Source organism: Rissa tridactyla, chromosome 21 (assembly GCF_028500815.1).
Source record: "Rissa tridactyla isolate bRisTri1 chromosome 21, bRisTri1.patW.cur.20221130, whole genome shotgun sequence".
NCBI classification, from domain to species: domain Eukaryota; kingdom Metazoa; phylum Chordata; class Aves; order Charadriiformes; family Laridae; genus Rissa; species Rissa tridactyla.
This window is the reverse complement of record NC_071486.1, coordinates 7,216,078-7,235,825: the sequence shown is the minus strand read 5'-3', so window position 1 is coordinate 7,235,825 and position 19,748 is coordinate 7,216,078. Positions and strand designations below refer to the sequence as shown.

General features: G+C 39.4%; 1 protein-coding gene across 1 annotated transcript in view; it reads left to right on the top strand.

The window, feature by feature from the left end:
• The window catches only part of TRIM33 (tripartite motif containing 33), a 31,460-nt gene extending 12,487 nt beyond the window's left edge, over positions 1-18,973 (top strand). The window contains exons 5-20 of the mRNA XM_054181196.1: positions 2,812-2,928; positions 4,074-4,188; positions 4,476-4,622; positions 5,136-5,253; positions 7,278-7,522; positions 7,770-7,934; positions 8,747-8,947; positions 10,794-10,926; positions 11,905-11,968; positions 12,245-12,404; positions 13,504-13,850; positions 14,343-14,466; positions 15,465-15,539; positions 16,151-16,303; positions 18,024-18,074; positions 18,157-18,973. Of these exons, the coding sequence (XP_054037171.1) occupies positions 2,812-2,928; positions 4,074-4,188; positions 4,476-4,622; positions 5,136-5,253; positions 7,278-7,522; positions 7,770-7,934; positions 8,747-8,947; positions 10,794-10,926; positions 11,905-11,968; positions 12,245-12,404; positions 13,504-13,850; positions 14,343-14,466; positions 15,465-15,539; positions 16,151-16,303; positions 18,024-18,074; positions 18,157-18,369 (2,428 nt within the window). The 3' untranslated portion in view covers positions 18,370-18,973. The remainder of the gene's footprint in view (positions 1-2,811; positions 2,929-4,073; positions 4,189-4,475; positions 4,623-5,135; positions 5,254-7,277; positions 7,523-7,769; positions 7,935-8,746; positions 8,948-10,793; positions 10,927-11,904; positions 11,969-12,244; positions 12,405-13,503; positions 13,851-14,342; positions 14,467-15,464; positions 15,540-16,150; positions 16,304-18,023; positions 18,075-18,156) is intronic.
• The last annotated feature ends 775 nt before the right edge of the window (positions 18,974-19,748 follow it).

Here is a 19,748-nt window from a genome sequence, read left to right as displayed (position 1 = left end):
GATGCTGCCGCTGCATTCAGGGCTTGAACAGAAATTGCCACAGCCCTGAAGACCTGGTGCTGTAAAGAAGCAAAATTGATGTAGTGAGTCATGAGGTCATTTTTTGAAAGGGCATATTTTATTATGCAACAGTCTTTCAATGTAGGGTAATTTTGTAAAGCAAGGTGTAAATTTTCCCTCATAGATGAATATATTTTTCTAGTAAAGAGGGCAGAACTGTTTGGTTGTAGTTGGTTGAAAGTTGCCTCTTTCCAAGTAAAAAAGAAATGATGGGTTTGGTCTCCGGAGCTTGCTTTTCTCTTAGCTGCTAGAAAAAAGTTGGAACCTCTTAAGTTATGTTAAAACTTCCTGCTCTTCAGCAGCTCTGTCGTACAGTTGTTTGGATGTTTGAAAAAGTAATTTGCAGTGTTATAATAGAGAATTTGGGGAAAAATATGTATTTATCAGCCACTACAGCACTGCTTTTCTTAGTCACTCCACAAGTAATAGTTCTCTGTAAAGGTGCTTGACAGTATGTTGCAATACTGAATTTCGTGGGGTTTTTTCCAGAGTAGTGATTACTCTCATAGACTGCTACAGGAGCCTCGTGGAGCACTTTTACTTTTGAAATTAGTACTATTAAAATATTAACAACCTTGAATATTCCTGCTCTGTTCTTTAATAGGCTTGATCGTAGATATCCTGAAAGACGCGCTTGTACAGAAAGTGTGGTCTCCTGGGATACGTTAACTAACTCTTTCTAGTTGGTTTCTTTGCATCTGTCTTCTGCATGATGCTAACAGATTAACAGATGCATCTTGTTCTACTTACCTGCTCTTTTCCAGTAAGAGAAGAGAATGCCTTGCTATTAACATGCTCTGTTGCAGAATATTTGTTAAAAATTGTTCTGTCTGCAGATGTGAATTACAGATGATGAGGGCAACTGCTTCGTCTGCCAGGAAGTACAACTGAGATTTTTATGAAGCTCACTAAATCACTGAAGGAAAATCATGCCAAGTAGAAACAAGAATTGGTTTTAATCCTCTGTTTACTTCTTATCTAAAAGCCTAATAATTTGCACCAAAGGAGAATGAATCACCATTTCAGTAGCAACATGGTCCAGTGTTCAGTTCAGGATTTCAAGCGAAAGAATCGCTGGTGATTCTCTAGAAAGCTGACATTCTTTTAGCAGTGTAATGGTGTGTGATTCCTCTAGTTTAGGTAGTTTTCAGTCCGCACACTTTGGAAGCTAGAAGTACAATACAATATCTTAATAAAAAAAAATAAAGTCTTTTGGCTGTAGGAGGAGCTACAGCAAAATTTTTGCAGTGCTAGGTAAGCGTTGATATCTTATCGCCTCCCCTCAGTGGAAATCTGATTTTCAATTTAATGAATATAGTTCTAGGAAATCTTCAGATCTCCAAACATTTCAAATTTTGTGGCTTTTGGGCTTTAGTAATGCGACTTTTTGCATCATAGTACCTAAAATCTTGTGATGCTGCCTGTCTGCAAGAACTTTAGGTAGACTGTTCTTAGAAAAAGCAACATTGGAACATCCAGACTGAGAAATCTAAACTCTTGTAGCCGAAACTTGTCCCTTGCTGGTAGAAACGGACTGAACGGGAGCAGAGCCTATTCTCTTGTGAATAGTGTTCTCTCTGCCTAAGCCTCGGTTATAACCATGAGTAATTTGAATCCAAAAAACATTACTGTCAGCTTGATCATATATCCAAACAGTCTTTTCGTGTTAGATTAGATTGTAATTTTCTCCTAGACTTTGACAAAAGACAACACTATTTTCTTTTCAGTTGTGGTTGGGAGATCGTATAGGTTACTTCTAATGCAGTTTATAAGGTGCTTCACTTTAATCATAGGAGTTTTCTGCCACTTCGAATGTTGGGATTTAGTGTAGTGAAGAATAGAAGACATTCTGGGAACCTGAGTTTTCCTTGTTATTGGCAAATTTTATTTCAGAAGCATGTAGTTTACTTACTGCAAAAACAAGAAGTGTCAAGTGACTGGCAGGAATCCTGGGTTTTGGGGGGAATCTTTGATAGCTGAGCAGTTGATCAGGAAAGATGAAAACTCTTGGAGCTCCTTAATTCCCCTTGCCATTTTCAACACGGGCGTTTTGCTGCTTTTGCCTTGTTAATTCCTCTCGTGATACATGGTATGTTAGGAAAATGCAACTAACTACGTTATTTTCCTTCGAGGTAGCTACTTGCGCTCTTTTCAGATGAAGTAATGGGAGGTGCCTCTGGTACAGTAGCTGGTTGAAGGACTTGGAAGGGAAAGATATGTTCTTTGCTTGGAAATACCAAAAAAAATTTAAAAATTAAGTTTTTTTTAAATACGAATATTTTCTTTCAGATTAAACTAATTCAGTCAAATGTGATCAGTATAATCTCCGCTGAAAAACTGTTTTTCTGGGATAGTTTGGGGGTTTTATTTGTATCATTTGATGTGTGTTTAAGCTATTAGTGCATTTTCCTCATCTAACGTTAGCAAAATGATTTGTTGAACTCTGGCGTTTCTGGTATCTGCTTTGGTGTTACATGGCTTGCTGTCTTGTGAAACCACGCAGCGCATCGTCTCCCTGTGTAGTTGGAATTAATAAGTGACCCACAGAGGTTCAGTCTTCTAGACACTTAAATGGGATTTTATCAGTGCTGAAACATTCTGCACACTGATCGGCATACATGTAGTTTGATTTTTCCTGTGTGTTTTGTCATATTTTTTTCAAAATTGTGTAGCTTTACATCTACATTGGGAACACCTAGTTTCAGCACGTTGCTCCTTGGTAATTGATGTTGTCTTTTGCGTGTTGAAAAGGTACCAGTTTCTGGAAGAAGCTTTTCAGAACCAGAAGGGTGCAATTGAGAACCTATTGGCCAAGCTTCTGGAGAAGAAGAATTATGTAAATTTTGCAGCTACCCAAGTTCAGAATAGGTGAGTACCCCAAAATGATTAACTGTTATTACTGCATTGCCTTTTTAGTGAATCACAGTAATATGAATGATAGGACTAGGATGATGCTTACATTTTAGCTGATTCTGTATCTTTAGTTGTGTTGGACTTTAATTATTTTTCATAATGTTTTCTTCCCTACAACACTGTGCATCTGTTGGTAGTTGTTAAAAGAAACTAATATCAAAGATGATGTCTTTTATGGCAACTTTGAGGAGAACCAAAGATGCGACACATTTATTACACGTGGGGGTAGGGGGAAAGGGAGAGGGAAAAAAAACCCTAAAAAAAAAAAAGGAATAATAAAGGCAAGGAAAACCTGTCTTATGGTTTCTGCTAAGTTCAGGTGTAGGTGACAGAAGCGTTGGCTGTAGAGATAAACAAATTTTTCTTGAGATATTTTTGTTTATTTTTGTTTCATATGAATGCCTATGATAACTGTGTAAAAAAAACTTGTGTTGAAATTGAATAGGAATTTTTTTTTTAATTAGGCAAGAAAAGCTTAGTGTAATTCCCTGAAAGGAAGACAAGAATTCCAGGGTTACCTTAATTCAGCGTCATACAGAATACTGAATATAGAGATGAAGAGAGCACACGATCGCTGCTGGCTTTTGATGCAGTTGTGGTGGTGGGTGTGCTGGAGGTCCGGGAATTCCACTGTGATTCTTGGTGGTTTTGTGAGCCTTCTGCAACTTTTATGTCATTTGCAAAATGACAGATGATCTGGAGATGGGAAGTACAAGAGTAGAAGGAAGTGTTCTGAAGATATAAGGAGAAGTTCCAGTGCAAATTTTTAACTCCTAGCGGTACCATGTACATTTAAAAAAAAAAAAAAAAAAAAAGTTGTAAGGGAAGGAGAACCTAGGACATGAGAGGCAAACGTGCAAAGATGTAAGCAATGGAAACTTTTATGTGCTGATTTGAAGGGACCCAGAGGAGAACACCATTGTGAAGCAGGGGGACAAGCTGTAGAGCTGTTACATACTTGAAGAAGAGACAGGAACCCAGTTACATGGGAAGTAATTAAACCGATAGCTCGAATGTCACATGTTAGTGTTCGGTGGTATGGTATAGAGTGACTGCCTGACAATACACTTATCTTTTTTTTTTTTTTTTTTTTTTTTTAGGATAAAAGAAGTAAATGAAACTAACAAACGAGTAGAACAGGAAATCAAAGTGGCTATATTCACCCTCATCAATGAAATCAATAAAAAAGGAAAATCTCTCTTACAGCACCTTGAGGTACAGTTAAGAGAAATTAATAGTGTTTTTGACTGTTTCCAGTCCCCTATTGAGAACTCACATTCCATGTTTGAAAACAGATTTTCCCTGTGCTTTGATACCTCAGGGAAGAACAGTAGAGTGGAATAACAGAGAATTACTACTTGATGCTTCTAGCCATTCTGAATATGAGCATGAGTATAAGCTGCTTGGCTTGTGACGTTTTGCTTTAAGAACTGCGATGGCGGTTTACATTTTCCTCATAAATCTGAACCCCCCATTGTAATAAAGTTTTTGTTTCTTTGTAGAATGTAACAAAGGAGAGACAGATGAAGTTAATACAGCAACAAAATGACATCACTGGTCTTTCGCGACAAGTGAAGCATGTGATGAACTTTACTAATTGGGCTATTGCAAGTGGCAGCAGTACTGCTTTGCTGTACAGTAAACGGCTGGTAAGGAAACACCCTGTAACTTGTCTGTACCGTGCAGGGAACGTTCGGTCAAAAGAATTTTCTAAATATTGTATAGCTTCACTAGGTAGATTGTATCCAAGGAAGACACAATGAGTTGTTCGTGCTTCATTTGAAAAACAAAACAAAACTTTCTGTAATAATGGGATAGATTTCCCAACTTTTGTACGCTGCTTTTCATACATGGATTAAAGACTTGACAGCATTATAGTAGAAGGAACGGGGTCAAGGTCTGTAAAGGCACCTCAGTGTTTCGCTTGAGTCATTGCAGAAGCAGTATTGTGTACCAGTACTTCCCTGTAATCCTCTGAGTTGTATAAAAAATTAGTAGTACGGTGGATGATTTTCCTGGTGAATTGAGTACTTTCCAGGTTACAGACCAAGCTTGCTATTGACAGTCCTTGTTGGTGATCCACACTGGGCAAATGCACGCTTCTTAACCTTCTCATTCTTTATTTTGTTGTCATCAACAGTCTTGTTTTCGCTTTCCATTAGATAACATTCCAGTTACGTCACATTTTGAAGGCACGTTGTGATCCTGTCCCAGCTGCCAATGGAGCAATACGCTTCCATTGTGACCCTACGTTCTGGGCAAAGAACGTCGTCAATTTAGGTGAGAAAATTGTGTTTGTTTTGTTCTGTTATTTGAAAAACTAGATGGAGTTGCCCGTGTTCATCCAACACGAGTGAGTTGGAATGCAATACGTCTCTTAATGCAGAAGACCAAAACTCTCTTGACATAACCCATCCAGTCCTGATTTACCCTCCTTACGTGCTCTGTTCTTTCTGTTAGCAAAGCTTGCTCCACAGGCTTTGGTTTCCAATGGGAATGGTTCTAGGAATGGCCCTTTTTCCCCCCTCTTAAAGTGGTTCTCATGTTTGTAGTATAACGCACTAGCACTAAATGGGTGCTTCAGTTTCTGGAATAAGCTTTTTTGGCAAGTAAATAGAATCAGTTTTGCCTATCTGAACTTCATATTTAGCTGCTATGGAGTAATACCAGATGTCTTAATGTGTTGGAAGTTGCATGAACAAGCATAATTATGACTGTTGATATGAGCTAAGTACCAAGCCAGTCCATGCGATTGCTGGAAAGGTGGGTGAATTAAGAAGCAACGTTTAGCTAGTTTCGTATTCTCAGATGTCTGACACATTTATAAAAGTAAAGAAAAACAGACCCTCATAATGGCAGATACACTGCCATTCCTGTGTGTGTTACGGCACCTTAGCTCTAACCTTTTATATCTTAAGTAGTTTTTCTCGGCGCGGCTGTTTATTCCTTCTTTGCCCTAAAGTGTTAGCCGCTGTGGGAGTTGTAATAGTCTCGGTGACGCAGGCACTTGGAGTCCTCGTGTTCTGTGTGAGCGCTCGGTGACCGCTGGGGTCACGAGACCTCTGCAGTTACAATTACTGCACATCGCTAGCTGTTGTCAGACACAGTAATAGCGTGCTCTTTTAAGGATGTAAAGTATTTAATACCTTTGCCTCTTTATTAATGCCTTATCCTGGAGCAGTGTAGTGTCAGGTTTTTTTCTATATTAATCCACTAATCACTTACGCTTTTCAAAGAACAGGTTTTGAATGAGAGAAGAGAGGAGGTGAGCTGGGGTGGGGAGAGCACAAGGAGAGAGGTATCTGTTAGCACCTGCTTGTGAACTCTTCTCTTGGATAAAAATCTAATAGAAAAACCGATAAAAATATCAGCTCTTCCTGATGCTTTTGTGTGTACTTGCTTCTTGCTCTAAGTCCACTAGCCAGGTTTTGGTGTTCCTGTCTTTAGTCAAGGGGGGTTACGTGCACAGTAAACAAACTTTTCATTGTACAAGTAATAGTTTAAAACTGGCACTATTTCTTCATGGGCAGTTCCTCAAGCAATTTTTGAGTGCTGTTACTCTTGGAGATTAGTGAAGAAGGAAAAAGCAAGGCTTTCCAGAACAGAGCTTCAGATGTTTGATGGGGAGCCCGCGGCAGGCGGGGGAGGTTATGCAGAAACAGAACAGAAACTGTCAAGCTCAATAACATGCAGATTCCAATGAGTATATGTTCAAAATAATAAAAAAAAAAATCAACATTTTGCCTTTTCTCTTTAAAATTGGACTGGAGGTTGCCTCTCTGGCTGTGTGGTCCTTCACGTTGTATCAAGGCAGGACTCGCTTGTAGCGGAGCTTTGTGCCATGCTTGTGTAGCCTGTCCTTGGTCAGTCAGTGGTGGGACACTCTCCGCTGTTCCCCACGTGATCTTTTCCTGGGTTTTGCTTCCTTAGGTATAGGAACTTTATGCTCAATGTTGCCTTTTTTTTTTTTCTTTCCTATTTTATTTCTTATCTTGTCTGTCTGTTGTGAACACAGAGAACGATTGTCTCTGTCTGTCTTGTCTTTTAGGCTGTGCAGTTCCAGTTCTTTCACTCTTTCCTCACAGATCATGTTTTTAGTTTTGCAATTTCTTCTTCTTGTAGTCTGAGTTTTCTTTTTGCTTCTCTCATGTATGGTTATGGAGACTTAAAATTTCAAACTTAAATTGCTTTATTTCCATCCCTGAGGAAACTAAATTAGAAACATCTGAATGTTCTACACTTACCAACCTTTGGATGATGATGGCGATTGAACTGTTTACTAGTTCTTTTTTTGTTTTGTTTAGGTAACCTTGTCATTGAAAATAAACCAACTCCTACTTACACTCCTAATGTAGTGGTTGGACAAGCTCCTCCAGGAACAAACCACATCAACAAAGCTCCAGGACAAATCAATCTAGCGCAGCTTCGACTTCAGCACATGCAGCAGCAAGTGTATGCACAAAAGCACCAGCAGCTGCAGCAGATGAGGATGGGGCAGCCAGCTGGGTCTGTCCCCAGGCAGACGAGCCCGCAAGTCTTACAGCAGCAGGTGAGTATCTTCTATGTTCTTATTTCACCTTTTGCCATAGCACTGAGACTTAAAATTGCCCTATCAAATGTAAACTTGCAAAGCAGTTTTAAAGGTGAAAATCTTTTGAAATTTGACATACTTTAAATGTGACGACTATTGGCTTTTCTTGATGTTGTGTAACTAGTAAACCTACTACTGTGGAAAGAGATTGGCTTCTTTTTTCCATGTTAAAATAAAAAATTTTAAAAAACAAAAACCCTTGCAGCCTCCCAGGTTGATCAGCATGCAGACCATGCAGAGGGGTAACATGAACTGTGGGGCTTTCCAAGCACATCAGATGAGAATGGCTCAGAATGCTGCTCGTATACCAGGAATACCACGCCACAATGGACCACAATACTCCATGATGCAACCTCACCTTCAAAGACAAGTATATCCTGTGTACACGCTTCATTTGTGCCATTGTGCCAAACTTTCATTACAATAGATGGTACCTCCAGCTGTGAACGTGCTTATCTGTAACACTTATAACGCACAGCTGCACACATTTATATGCTTTTTCATGTTGCATACTGTACTTTTTTGCTGAACATAAGAAAATTCAAACATTAAGAATGAAAATGAATTCTAATGTTTGTATTGCATTTAGTTCTGGGAAACCAAACATTTCCTTTTTCACTTTTCAGTGACATTCAGCTTTTGGGTTTCTTAGAGAATAGTCAGGAAGTTCAAAGTGGTGTAGTTGAGGGTTTTTAATGAAACCAAATTCTAAAGTGTTTTTAAATTCAAGCCTGAAGCATGATGCAGAGCTCTGCATACCATTAAGAATAAAAATTCTTGACCATGAATGTTAATGACTTCATAATACTTGAAATAGTTGCTCTTTTCTTTAAAAAAAAAAAAAAAGTAGTTTGTAGACAAACATATGGACTCTCAAGTTGTCTTTGGAGGAAGTAATTGCTTTAAGAAAATATAACTATATATGCAAATAATTTGGTGGAAGATGTACTGTATATTTAAATATCTAGCCACATAAAGTGTTTTTTCTTTCCAAGCAAATAAAAATAGCAGTTGCTTTGCATTCAGTGCTGTCAGGTTATGTTGGCAGAAATGTGAGTTCGTATGTTCTTCCCCCCAATCTTTTGTTGAGGACTAGCATATAATGTACGTGTTGCAAATTTATGTGCAGTGGCTGTCTGATTTGTCCCTAATGCAGTCATGGTCTCTTCTCTTTTCCTACAGCATTCTAACCCTGGGCATGCGGGGCCTTTTCCAGTTGTTTCTGTGCACAACACCACTATTAATCCAACTAGTCCTACTACAGCAACAATGGCGAGTGCAAACCGTGGTCCGACAAGTCCGTCCGTCACAGCGATCGAACTCATTCCTTCTGTAACAAACCCAGAGAATTTACCTTCCCTGCCGGATATCCCACCCATCCAGGTCAGTGGGGAAGACAAGGCACTCGTGCTGTGGGTGAAGTAATGATCTGCTTTCCTTTCTCTATTGTTTTAAAGTCGAAGACGTAAAGTCTTCAGCCCTTGACTTGGGAGTGCAACTGTTTGCACTGTACTGGGCTGACTTGCTGGACCTGCGTTAACCTTTAGATTAATCAGTATTTAATGTCTGGCCTGTAGTAAAATTGATACCTTGATCAGTTAATCCCAAGTACTGTGTTCACTTCCTTTCTTCCACAAGACTATTGTATGGGAAGGTATGACTAGAATAGTTGAATAGCTACGTCTATCGAATGCCATGAGCGGTGATTTATTCAGAGTTACAGTTGCCTGGCGCTTCTCTGTGATGTTCCCAAATGTGACAGTCAAATGCAGTAAGTAAGAGAAAAGGTGTCCCACTGCCCTGCTTCTCTCTCTCCTCGCGTTTCCTCAGTGCTGCCCCGTAGTGTGGCTGTAATCACTTCCTTGTATGCAAGAGGACAGAATTTACCTTAGCGTCGGGTCCCGGGAGGTGCTGCAGAACACTTAGGCTGATAGTGGCTGATAGTGCTGCACACGAGCTGTGGTGGATTTTGATGAAGTCAAGCTCATTTGGAGAGGTCAGAAGCATAATTTAATGTATGGGTGGAGACGCCTTTCTGCAGGAGTGTTTGGGAGGCCAGAGAGGGGCGGAGGGTGATGGCTTTGTCTTGAGAATGGGATGTTTACGTTGAAATGCCCATATACAGCACGGGAGATTTGGTCGTGGCACAGGAAACTATCACCTTAGAACCAAAACCTAAATGTCATCCAAGCAGATGGTCTGCTGTAATACAAATAGCAACTTTTTAATCCTTAATCTACAGAGTGATGTTCAAGGGTTGCATGCTCAGTTTTCTCGTGAGGCAGAAGGTAATTTGCTAGTGTAAGAATAGTGGTGACAAAAAGGATCACATCTCTGAATGTGATCGATCTGCAGTGCCAAAGCTTTGTTCAGTCACAACTTCGTTTAGAACTTTGTTTAGTTAGAACAAAACACAAGTTTAACCGGTTATGACTGATTCAGCTGTATGTGTCTAAAGTTCATGATGCACCAACTTAGAAACAGTTGTTAGTGGGATAGTCTAAAACATCAACATGCAATTTCTAGGTGAACTGAAAATGCAAAATTCTGTTAAGATGCTTTTTGTTATACCTGTTCATGTAATAGCTGTTGTGGAGTTTAGTCGATGGAAGAGTTGGATAGGAAGGTATTAGTCTTTGAGGTCGCTTGCACAGTCATAAAACCGCGCTCTGAATACAGTGCGTTTCAAACACGTTGTTTGCAATTACACTGTCTTGCAGCTAATGGCTTTAAGCAGTAAAAGTAATAGGGTACCTGTTTCCTTGTTTTTAATAGACACTGAAATCTCTGTAAAAAGTGAATGGGTGGGACAGAGGTTTCACATCATGCTAAGGAAAAACAAGTTTATGGTTTCCCTTAATATCTTAATTGTGGAATAACTCTTGCAACATTGGTAACCTGGTAGTATTGGTAATCTGGTATGACTAACACACCGAACATCTGGGAGCCAAAAAGTTTGGAATGATGTAGAATAAGTGCAGCCTATGACCGTACTGGAATAACTCAGATATTTAGAAGCTTTGGAAAAAGTCTTACTCTCTCACTGTAGGCTTCTGTTTTGAAAGACTGATCTCTGTATGAAAATTATAAAAATGTTTGCTGATGTCCAAATTCTTGAAGGGATAGTGGACAATTCTGGTAAAGATACTGGTCACAGTTTAAAGATGTGGAACTGTTAAGAAACTTTAATTAGGCCTCTCTGATTCAGACTTTTGTTTTTGCTTCTTAGCTTGAAGATGCTGGTTCAAGTAATTTGGATAACCTTCTAAGCAGATACATTACAGGCAGCCACCTACCCCCACAACCTACAAGTACCATGAATCCCTCCCCAGGACCTTCAGCTCTATCTCCAGGGTCATCAGGTAAATGTGATGGGTGTTTCTACATTCTAGAAAGTGATGGGTATCTCTGGTATTTTAAGTTAAAAATTATTACATACCATTTGCTGCCAAAAGGGAAGAGATATTTTGTTAGTTTGAAATTTATTTCACTCAGAAATAAATTCTTCTGGAAATGTAAGTTTTACCCTTCTTCAGAAATACCTTCATACTAACAAATTACCAGCACACGAATGCAGTATTCCAGATACACATATAGACTATATTTTTGTCCTAGTTTACCACAATCTTTTTTTCTTTTTTTTTGTGCATCAGAGAACATAGTTCAGTTACTGCCCCCAAATGATGACTGGCTAGACCATTCTGAGGTTTGGGAAGTAAGTTTGTAGAATAGCCTAGTCACAGAAATACTTATACCGAGCAGTCATTTGAGCAGGGTCACTCAGAGTATAGCAAATTGATGATAGAGTGTTCGTTATGCATGTGAACAAATTAAGTCACTGATACCTAATGTTGAGTTATTTAGACAGTGAAAATGGCCATTTCTGTTAGTAAGAAGATGATTTCAGTTACTTGATAGGTGTTTATGTTAGTCTTCTCTTTGCAAGATTATTCTAAGATTCTGTGAGTGAGTGGTTGCAGTAACGAAACTTACTATGTTTCTCAAAACCTCCATGCAAAACATATAGTCTGCTTTTCTTGACTTAATTTGTGGATGCCAGTGGATAAAATTTGATTACTTAATGGGCTGAGGACTATAGCACTGTCTGGATTAAGTGAAATAATTATTGGGACTCTAACAACAGTGTGTGGTCTGTGTTTTTATTTAATGTGGTGTGCTGGACCTTTGTTTCGATCAAACGACCAAGAGGGCGGCTGACTTATGTGAATTACTAAATTAGGATATCCTAGCAGCACTTCTGGTGGTACTCAACACTAGTCATTTATTTTACTGCAGAATGTAAATTTGTACCAAGTCAACTTCTACGCTGCTTCTTGCAGGTTTATCCAACTCCCACACTCCTGTGAGGCCACCTAGTACCTCCAGCACAGGTAGCAGAGGAAGGTGAGTACGTTATGTTGACACTGCCAGGCTGAAAAATCAGACATGAAGAATTAAAGAAATGAATTGGCAATGGCTCAATAGGGCTTTGATGTAACTGTGACCCAGTAATGGAAGAATGCTTACATGAAGATTCCCCCCCCCAACTCTGATTCTCTGCTGTCTTGTAAACTTGAGCTATCTTGTAAATGTTCTGACATGCTTTGCCTTTTAAATTGTCACTTAAATGTCTTTGCTCTGATGAGTTTTCCTCTTATTTATATGCTGGTATCTTTCTAGCTGTGGCTCCTCGGGCAGAACTGCTGAGAAAACTAGTGTTAACTTCAAGTCTGACCAAGTGAAAGTCAAGCAAGAGCCAGGGACAGAGGAAGAGATATGCAGTTTCTCAGGAACAGTAAAACAGGAAAAAACAGAGGATGGCAGAAGGAGTGCTTGCATGGTAAAGTTAGTTTGTGCAACAGTATGTTATGGTTTTCCTAGCAGTGTGTTTAAGAATTTGAAATAATAAAGTAATTTTACTCTTAAGCCTCATACTGTGTTAACAGCCCTGAAGACTGAGAGGTGTTTTGCTCTCTGTCAGTCTGTCTGAACTTTAAGTGTGGGCCTGCTCAAGTGTTGAGCGCTCTGTTTCTGTAGTGCTGCAAGACAGCTAATTACTGGGGGTTTGTGATACAGGCACCAAGTCGCTGGCAGTGGGACTCGTGCAGTAGCTTGCTGCCTTATGTGGAACAAATAAGCATTAAATGATGTCAAGATGTTCCCCTTCCTGATTCGGACAGGACTTGACCTAGTGATGTGGATGCAAAACACACCCGGTCCTTGTCAGTTTTATGTATTATGTTAGGTACTTGCATGTTGAAAGTAGTCCAGTAGAAAACAGAACTTAATCTCAGTTTGGTCCATGTTGAGGACTTTATTACATCCTTTAATACTATGCTCTGCCAGACACAGGATAGTCTGTTGTGTAAATTTTATCTTTAGCTCTTAAAATGAAATACCCCCAGCAGTGTAGTGTGTTTGCTGCTTTTAATCCCTAACTCATAAAAGCTGTATGTCACTCATTGTAAGTAGTTTCTGAACGTTCATACGTATGTAATTACATTGAGAAATCTTCCAGTCAGTCAGAATTTCTTATCCCAGAGCATAAACAAAATATTTATGCAAGTGAATATTTTTCAGTGTTTCCCAGTTATGCTTGATTTAATAGGATTGTGTACTGGGAGCAGGGTGATGGATTTGAAGACTTTTCCTAATGGCAGTGAAGGTATATCTTTAACAATTTGTCAGTGTGTTTGGCTTGAAAGTTTGTTTATTGTGTTATATATCAATAGAAATGAGTCTGTTCTTGAAAGGATGCACTTGTGAAAAAGTAGTTTTCAATACTGTATGCAACTCGAGTCTCCATAATGATTTGCCACGTAATTTGGGAAATGAGTGTAGTACCTTTAAATGGTGGACGGCTTTTAACTTCCAATATGAAGAAAGATGCCCTTGTAAAATTGACTCACTCTGATTTCCGTGCGCTACTTTCATTTCAGCTTAGCAGTCCTGAGAGCAGCTTGACACCACCACTGTCCACTAACTTGCACCTGGAAAGTGAATTAGAAGCATTAGGAAGTCTTGAAAATCATGTAAAAACTGAACCAGCAGATTTAAGTGAAAGTTGCAAACAGTCCGGACACAGCCTTGTAAATGGGAAATCCCCAGTGCGGAGTCTAATGCACCGATCAGCTAGGGTTGGAGGAGAAGGCAATAACAAAGATGATGATCCGAATGAAGACTGGTGTGCTGTATGCCAAAACGGAGGGGATCTGTTATGTTGTGAAAAGTGTCCAAAAGTGTTTCACCTGACTTGTCACGTCCCAACACTCCTCAGCTTTCCAAGGTACCAGAAACAGCGTAGTGTTCCCGAGAGCAGCTCTGTGGTCTCGCTCATATGGTAGATTTCGACACGCTACCAAAACTGGTGTTTCATCCTCAACATCAGCTAGTTCTGGATGATTTCTTGTCGGTAAAAAAATCTGACATTTCAAAGGCCTGCCTGAATTGTTTTGCACGTAGTTGGTCAGTGTTTATCTGATAAACTGATAAATCTCAAAGTGTGATTCTGTTATGTAAAGTTCATTTTAAATTCATGGTGAGAAACATGTTGTAAAGTATTAGAACATACTTGGGAGAGGAATATGAGGGCAGGAAAAATGGCTTGGCCTGGCAGAATTATCTTGAGCGTTAGGGGCTGTTCCTTATCTTTGGATACCCAAGTCTTTACTAAAGTACGATGTGAATCTGTAACAGCTAACAAAAAAAATCTTTGTAGTCATTGATGGTGAGACTTTGTCCCTGGATATCTGGAATAATTGTGTTTATTTCTGTTTAGTGGAGAGTGGATATGTACATTCTGCAGAGATCTGAGCAAACCAGAAGTGGAATATGATTGTGACAACTCACAACACAGCAAGAAGGGGAAAACAGCACAAGGCCTGAGTCCTGTGGACCAAAGGGTATGTCTCGAATCTGTTTCCTAGAGAAGAGCGCTTTCTCACCTTAGCCATCCCCCGCTGTTTCTTGAAGTTGTTTTTGCTATGGCTGCATCAAACTAAATATAGTTCTGGGTTTTGCAAAAAAAAAAAATCCCAAAATGAGTAATGGGATTTTTCTTGCTGTGACCCCGTATCCGGGTGTTGGTGACTGTGTTGTGTGGGAGTGCTCCATTACATTGGGAGTGTAATCCTCTAGCAGCTAAAACTTGCATGTAAACAACATATTCTGTATTTAAATACATCCTCTGACATGCATTAATCTCTTTGGTGTTCTTAATTAGAAGTTCTTTGCATTTAAGATTGATACAACATTCATAAAATAGTTATATATGTTTGGTGTGTTCAGCTCACGCCGTGAGAGCTGCTAGAAGTATTTAAGTGTGTTCTTGCGAAAGGTGTAATGACCTTGACAGCCAGAATTATTTTTAGCTTTATCAATCAGCCTGTGCATAGAGTGTTAGAATATTATCAAATCAAATTCCTCCAAAGGAATTACAAGCAAAGGAAAGAAAAATATTTCAACAGCAAATTCATAGAAACGCTATGGCTTTGGTTTCAGATTGTTTAATTTTGTCTTTTGGGGAAGAGAATAAATGCCTCCAACTCAGTCCTTTCCTGTTACATGCAGTTATGGTTGGACAAAAGCAGTTGTAGTTTGTCCTTTTTTTTTTTTTTTTAATTTGACTGTATATTAGCATCCCTCTTCATGTTTGACTTTAGCCCTAGGCACTTGTTTAGGAAGAAGAAAGCAAAAAGGAAGTATATTTCTGCCATGTGAACAGTAAGGTGGTGTTCTACCCTCTTAAAAATGCCCTCCTAATTAAGCTTGTGGGGATTGCATTTAAATTTTCTAGTACTAAGCTGCTAAAGTACAAGCCTATGTAAAATAGGGAGTTACAAACTCCTGTGCTGAGGATAAGTTCGGGATACTAATGTGAAGCTGTTTATTTCTTTGTAAGAAATGTGAACGTCTCCTGCTTTACCTGTATTGTCATGAGCTGAGCATTGAATTTCAAGAGCCAGTTCCAGCCTCGGTGAGTCTCCTGAAAAATAGTTTGTGATTTATTTTTGGCATAACATCTCTAAAAGTCTAGAGCTGAGTTCAGGAAGGAGCTGACTGCTTTTACTTGAAGCATGTCCCCCTTGATCAGTCTAAAAGTTCTGGCAGTCGTCTAACGTTTCGTGATGCTGAGAGAGACACAAGCTGATGCTGTAGCTTCTCCGCGCAGAGGCTCTGCTCCCAGTCTCAAACCCGGATATTTAAAAATACTTTAAATTAGCGGTTGTTGCATTGGAAGAGGGTGTCTTGGGATACCCATGAAATTCAAAGTCCTTTGGGAGAGCTTTTTTTTTTTATGACAATCCTTTACTGAAAGGAAGAAGGAAACTGCTTTGACTCTCTGGTTTTCAGCTGTAAAAGAAGTAACTATAATGAAAAGCATTGCTGTGCTACGATAGACTGCTATGATAGGCTCTGAAGGTTAGAAAGAACTTCTTAGCTTGAGGAAAGGAAATTGTTCTCCCTTGCTGAACGTGCATACAGTGCACGACAAGATTAGCTGATTGATATTTTGATAAATGAAGAAATTCAGCTTCTTCTGGGAACTATGTAGTCATTGTAGTGATAAATCACTGTTTTTTACAGATACCAAACTACTATAAAATCATAAAGAAACCAATGGACTTATCTACAGTGAAAAAGAAACTGCAAAAGAAGCATTCCCAACACTACCAGACTCCTGAGGATTTTGTGGCAGATGTCCGGTTGATCTTCAAGAACTGTGAAAGGTTTAATGAAGTATGTTAACTTCCAATCTGTATACATTTTTTTAGATTAAGAATTATTTCAACATGGTTGTGCAGCTCCTTCAGTTAAAGGCTCTGCTTCCAGTCTTAACTTCTGCTTATGGAGCAGATGCTGAATCAGACACTTAAAAAACAAACAAAACCCAAATGCAATTGCAGAACTACCTCTCAGTTTTAGCAAAACGGGGAGGTCAGGCTTTAACAGAGGGAAATTTTAAAGAGCACTCACTGGTATGGACTGAGGAGCAGGGTGACCTTGTTAGTGTACATCAAATCGATGGTGGGAGTAAAGACAACCAAGCAGTCCTTAAATCTGTCTCCAGCTATACAGATAATTGTTCATGACGAAGTCATGAACGTGGTAGACCTCTGTTGAGGAAACTTCCTCTGCTGAGGAAAAGCGCCTTTCTGACGAATACTCTGCTGGTTCTAGTACCTCGTGCAGGCGGACTCCAGAAAGGCGTTGTGTTGGTTGTGGCTAGTTTTAGGCTTAGTGCTTTAGTTCATGGGCTCTCACAAAAATCAGTTTTCAGTGCGTAACTTTTGTATGGAGTTACAGAAATACTTGCACCTTACACATGGAATGTGACTTGGGTAGATTAATTACCTGAGTGTTATTACTAGGTGGAGCAATGGAAACAATATTCTAAATGCAAAAAAAAAAAATTGTGGTATTGTGCTGAAACAGAGTAGGAGCTGAGATAAGAGGGTATCGTCGTATCTGAAATGCCTTAAGTCAAGGATGACATCTCCCCTGGGGAGAAGGCATCACAGGGAATGGCTTTCTTCTGACCTTAGAAATGCATAAAACAGCCAGTATTTTCCTGTAAAATGTAATCTGAGTTTTGCAATGTTTGGGCTGCATTTCTGGCTCTGTGAAGAAGTAAATTGAAGGAAGTACACAAACCTGTAATTAAAATCTCAACTGTTTCACAAGTACACTAGTAAAAATCAAGGTTAATGATGTAATGCTGTAAATGCTCACAAGCCTTTGGGACTTTGACACCCCCGACTCCCTTATTTCTCTGTATTAGGTGGAGGTTAATGAGCACTGTGGAAGAAGTTGCAATTATGTGAACTTCTCAATCAAGGGAATTAATGAAGCATCTACTGTAGAGGAAAACATGCTGCAGCTCTTAGGGACAAGAGCAAAGCAAGGGAGCAAGGACTAATTGATGTGTTGTTTTTTGGTTTTGTTTTATTTTTTTAAAAAAAGGTGTTTCAGACTTGTCTCGCTGTTTGAAATGCTGGCTCACGGCAAAAGGTGAATCACCCTGAGCTTTCGTAAAAGCATCAGGTCGAGTGCCTCTAGGCCATATGCGTTTAAAAACCAGAAAGCAAAGTGGGGTAAGACCCCCAAGAAAGCAGTCTCACGGAGCACTTCTCTCTAAAGTGAGACTTTTCCACGATAATGTCTAGGCAACTAAAATTTGTAATGAAGAGAGCAGTCACGAGTACAGCGCAGTTTTGAAAATGACTGGGAGACGCTTATTTGTACAAAAGTTGTGTATTTTGTTGAAGGCTTATTTACCTCATGTCACCCTCCTAAGACTGTTTAAACCTGCTTCTGCTAAGTTTGAGAACTAAAGCGGTGTAGTCCATAACAAACTGTTTTGTTGTTATGGCTGACTTTAGTCATCCAATCCTATGCAATCTCATAACTTTAGAAAGGATTATAATTTCATTTTTTTTGACTCTGGTATCCTTTTTAGATGATGAAAGTTGTTCAAGTTTATGCAGAAACACAAGAGATTAATTTGAAGGTAAGCGTTTCAGACCATGCACACTTGGTGAAGGGATGTGCATTTCCAACAGGTGAATATTCCTGTCTTCTTCTGTTTGCAGGCTGATTCAGAAGTAGCGCAGGCAGGGAAGGCAGTTGCATTATACTTTGAAGATAAACTTACAGAGATCTACCCAGACAGGACCTTCCAGCCTTTGCCTGAATTTGAGCAGGAAGAGGATGATGGTGAAATAACTGAGGACTCCGATGAAGATTTTATACAACCACGTAGAAAACGCCTAAAATCAGATGAGAGACCAGTGCATATAAAGTAATCTAATGATATGGACCCGAAACTTATTGTAAAAAACTGTTATTTAAGTGTTCCTGGAATATTATCATGCCCACAGTGGCCATCTTGAAGAAGCTGATAGCTTTTTAAACAGTATTAGATTACAAAAACACTTGTACAGAAAAGCATTCTCATCAAAAGGGGAAGAAAACCTGTATTGTAAATTTTTGGTGTTTTTTTTTTCCTTGATTATTTGCTATATTCTTTCTTTTCCTGATGGAGGGGACACACTCATCCTGGTCTCACAGACAGAGGTGGATGAATGTTGAAGAGAAGCAGATTTGATAAGCGATGTTCCGTGTACACATAAGACGCGTGGTGAAACGTTCCGCTGGACTGGAGCGATGCAGTTTGTGTCTCGTGTTCGTGCTGGACTGCAGGGCAAACTGTGAGCAGTGTTCCCGAAATCCCCTCTGTGTGTCGACTTCAGTGCGTGTTGGTCATGGCTTTTATCATCTCATTTAAGCGGTATTGTGAATAACTGATCTTCTGTGTTGATCTGATTATCTAAATTTGACTTTCGTTACTACATTTTCTGTATAGCAAAAGGAAAAAAAAATCATTAAACTGTTCTGAATTGGCAAGTGCAGGAGTGTGAGTTCTTGACAGATGAAAGACTAAACCGGTGGCAGCAGTCCCTTTCAGTAGGGTGAGGTGTATTTGTTACGAGTCCTGTACACAGAACATTTTAATGGCGTTGCAGAAGTCTCAGCGTTGTGCCATCTGTCCCTGGTCCCCCTAATGAGGCAGAATGTTCTCTCCAGTATTCGTTGTGTGATTTTCTGTACTTAAAGTATAGACTGAAGAGGTAATAACTGATTGGGGTGTTTTTTCCAGTCTTCCTAAATATCGGTTTCTAATAGACCACTCGGCAAACAATAACCTATTAACTACCAAATGTGTAAAATTTCCTGTATTCACTTTGTCTTATTTGTAAATAGTGAATTGAGATTTCTTGCAGGTCAGCAACATTTGCTGAACTGTTTTTAAGCTAATGTGTATTCTTATTAATTGTTCCTATCAAGAAAAGATTTGTAATATATGCTATTTCTAACATTGCATTCATTTTGAAGTTCTGTCTTATTTTTATTAGAGTACTACTCAGAACTTTCTTCAGAAGCAGCTTATGAGTGAAATGTCTAGAAAGATTGGAATGAATCTGTTGAGATTGGGTTACTTGTCCATCCATTGGACAAAGCACTTGCACAGACCAGGATTTGGCTTTGAGTGGTTTCTGGACAAAATTTTAACCGGAACAATTTCCCTGTTTCCCTGAACCCTGTGCAGGCCTCTGCAGTGCCTTCATTGCACGCTGCCTTCGGTCCAGCAGCTCTGGTCAGACATGAGGTCATCACGAGGTCA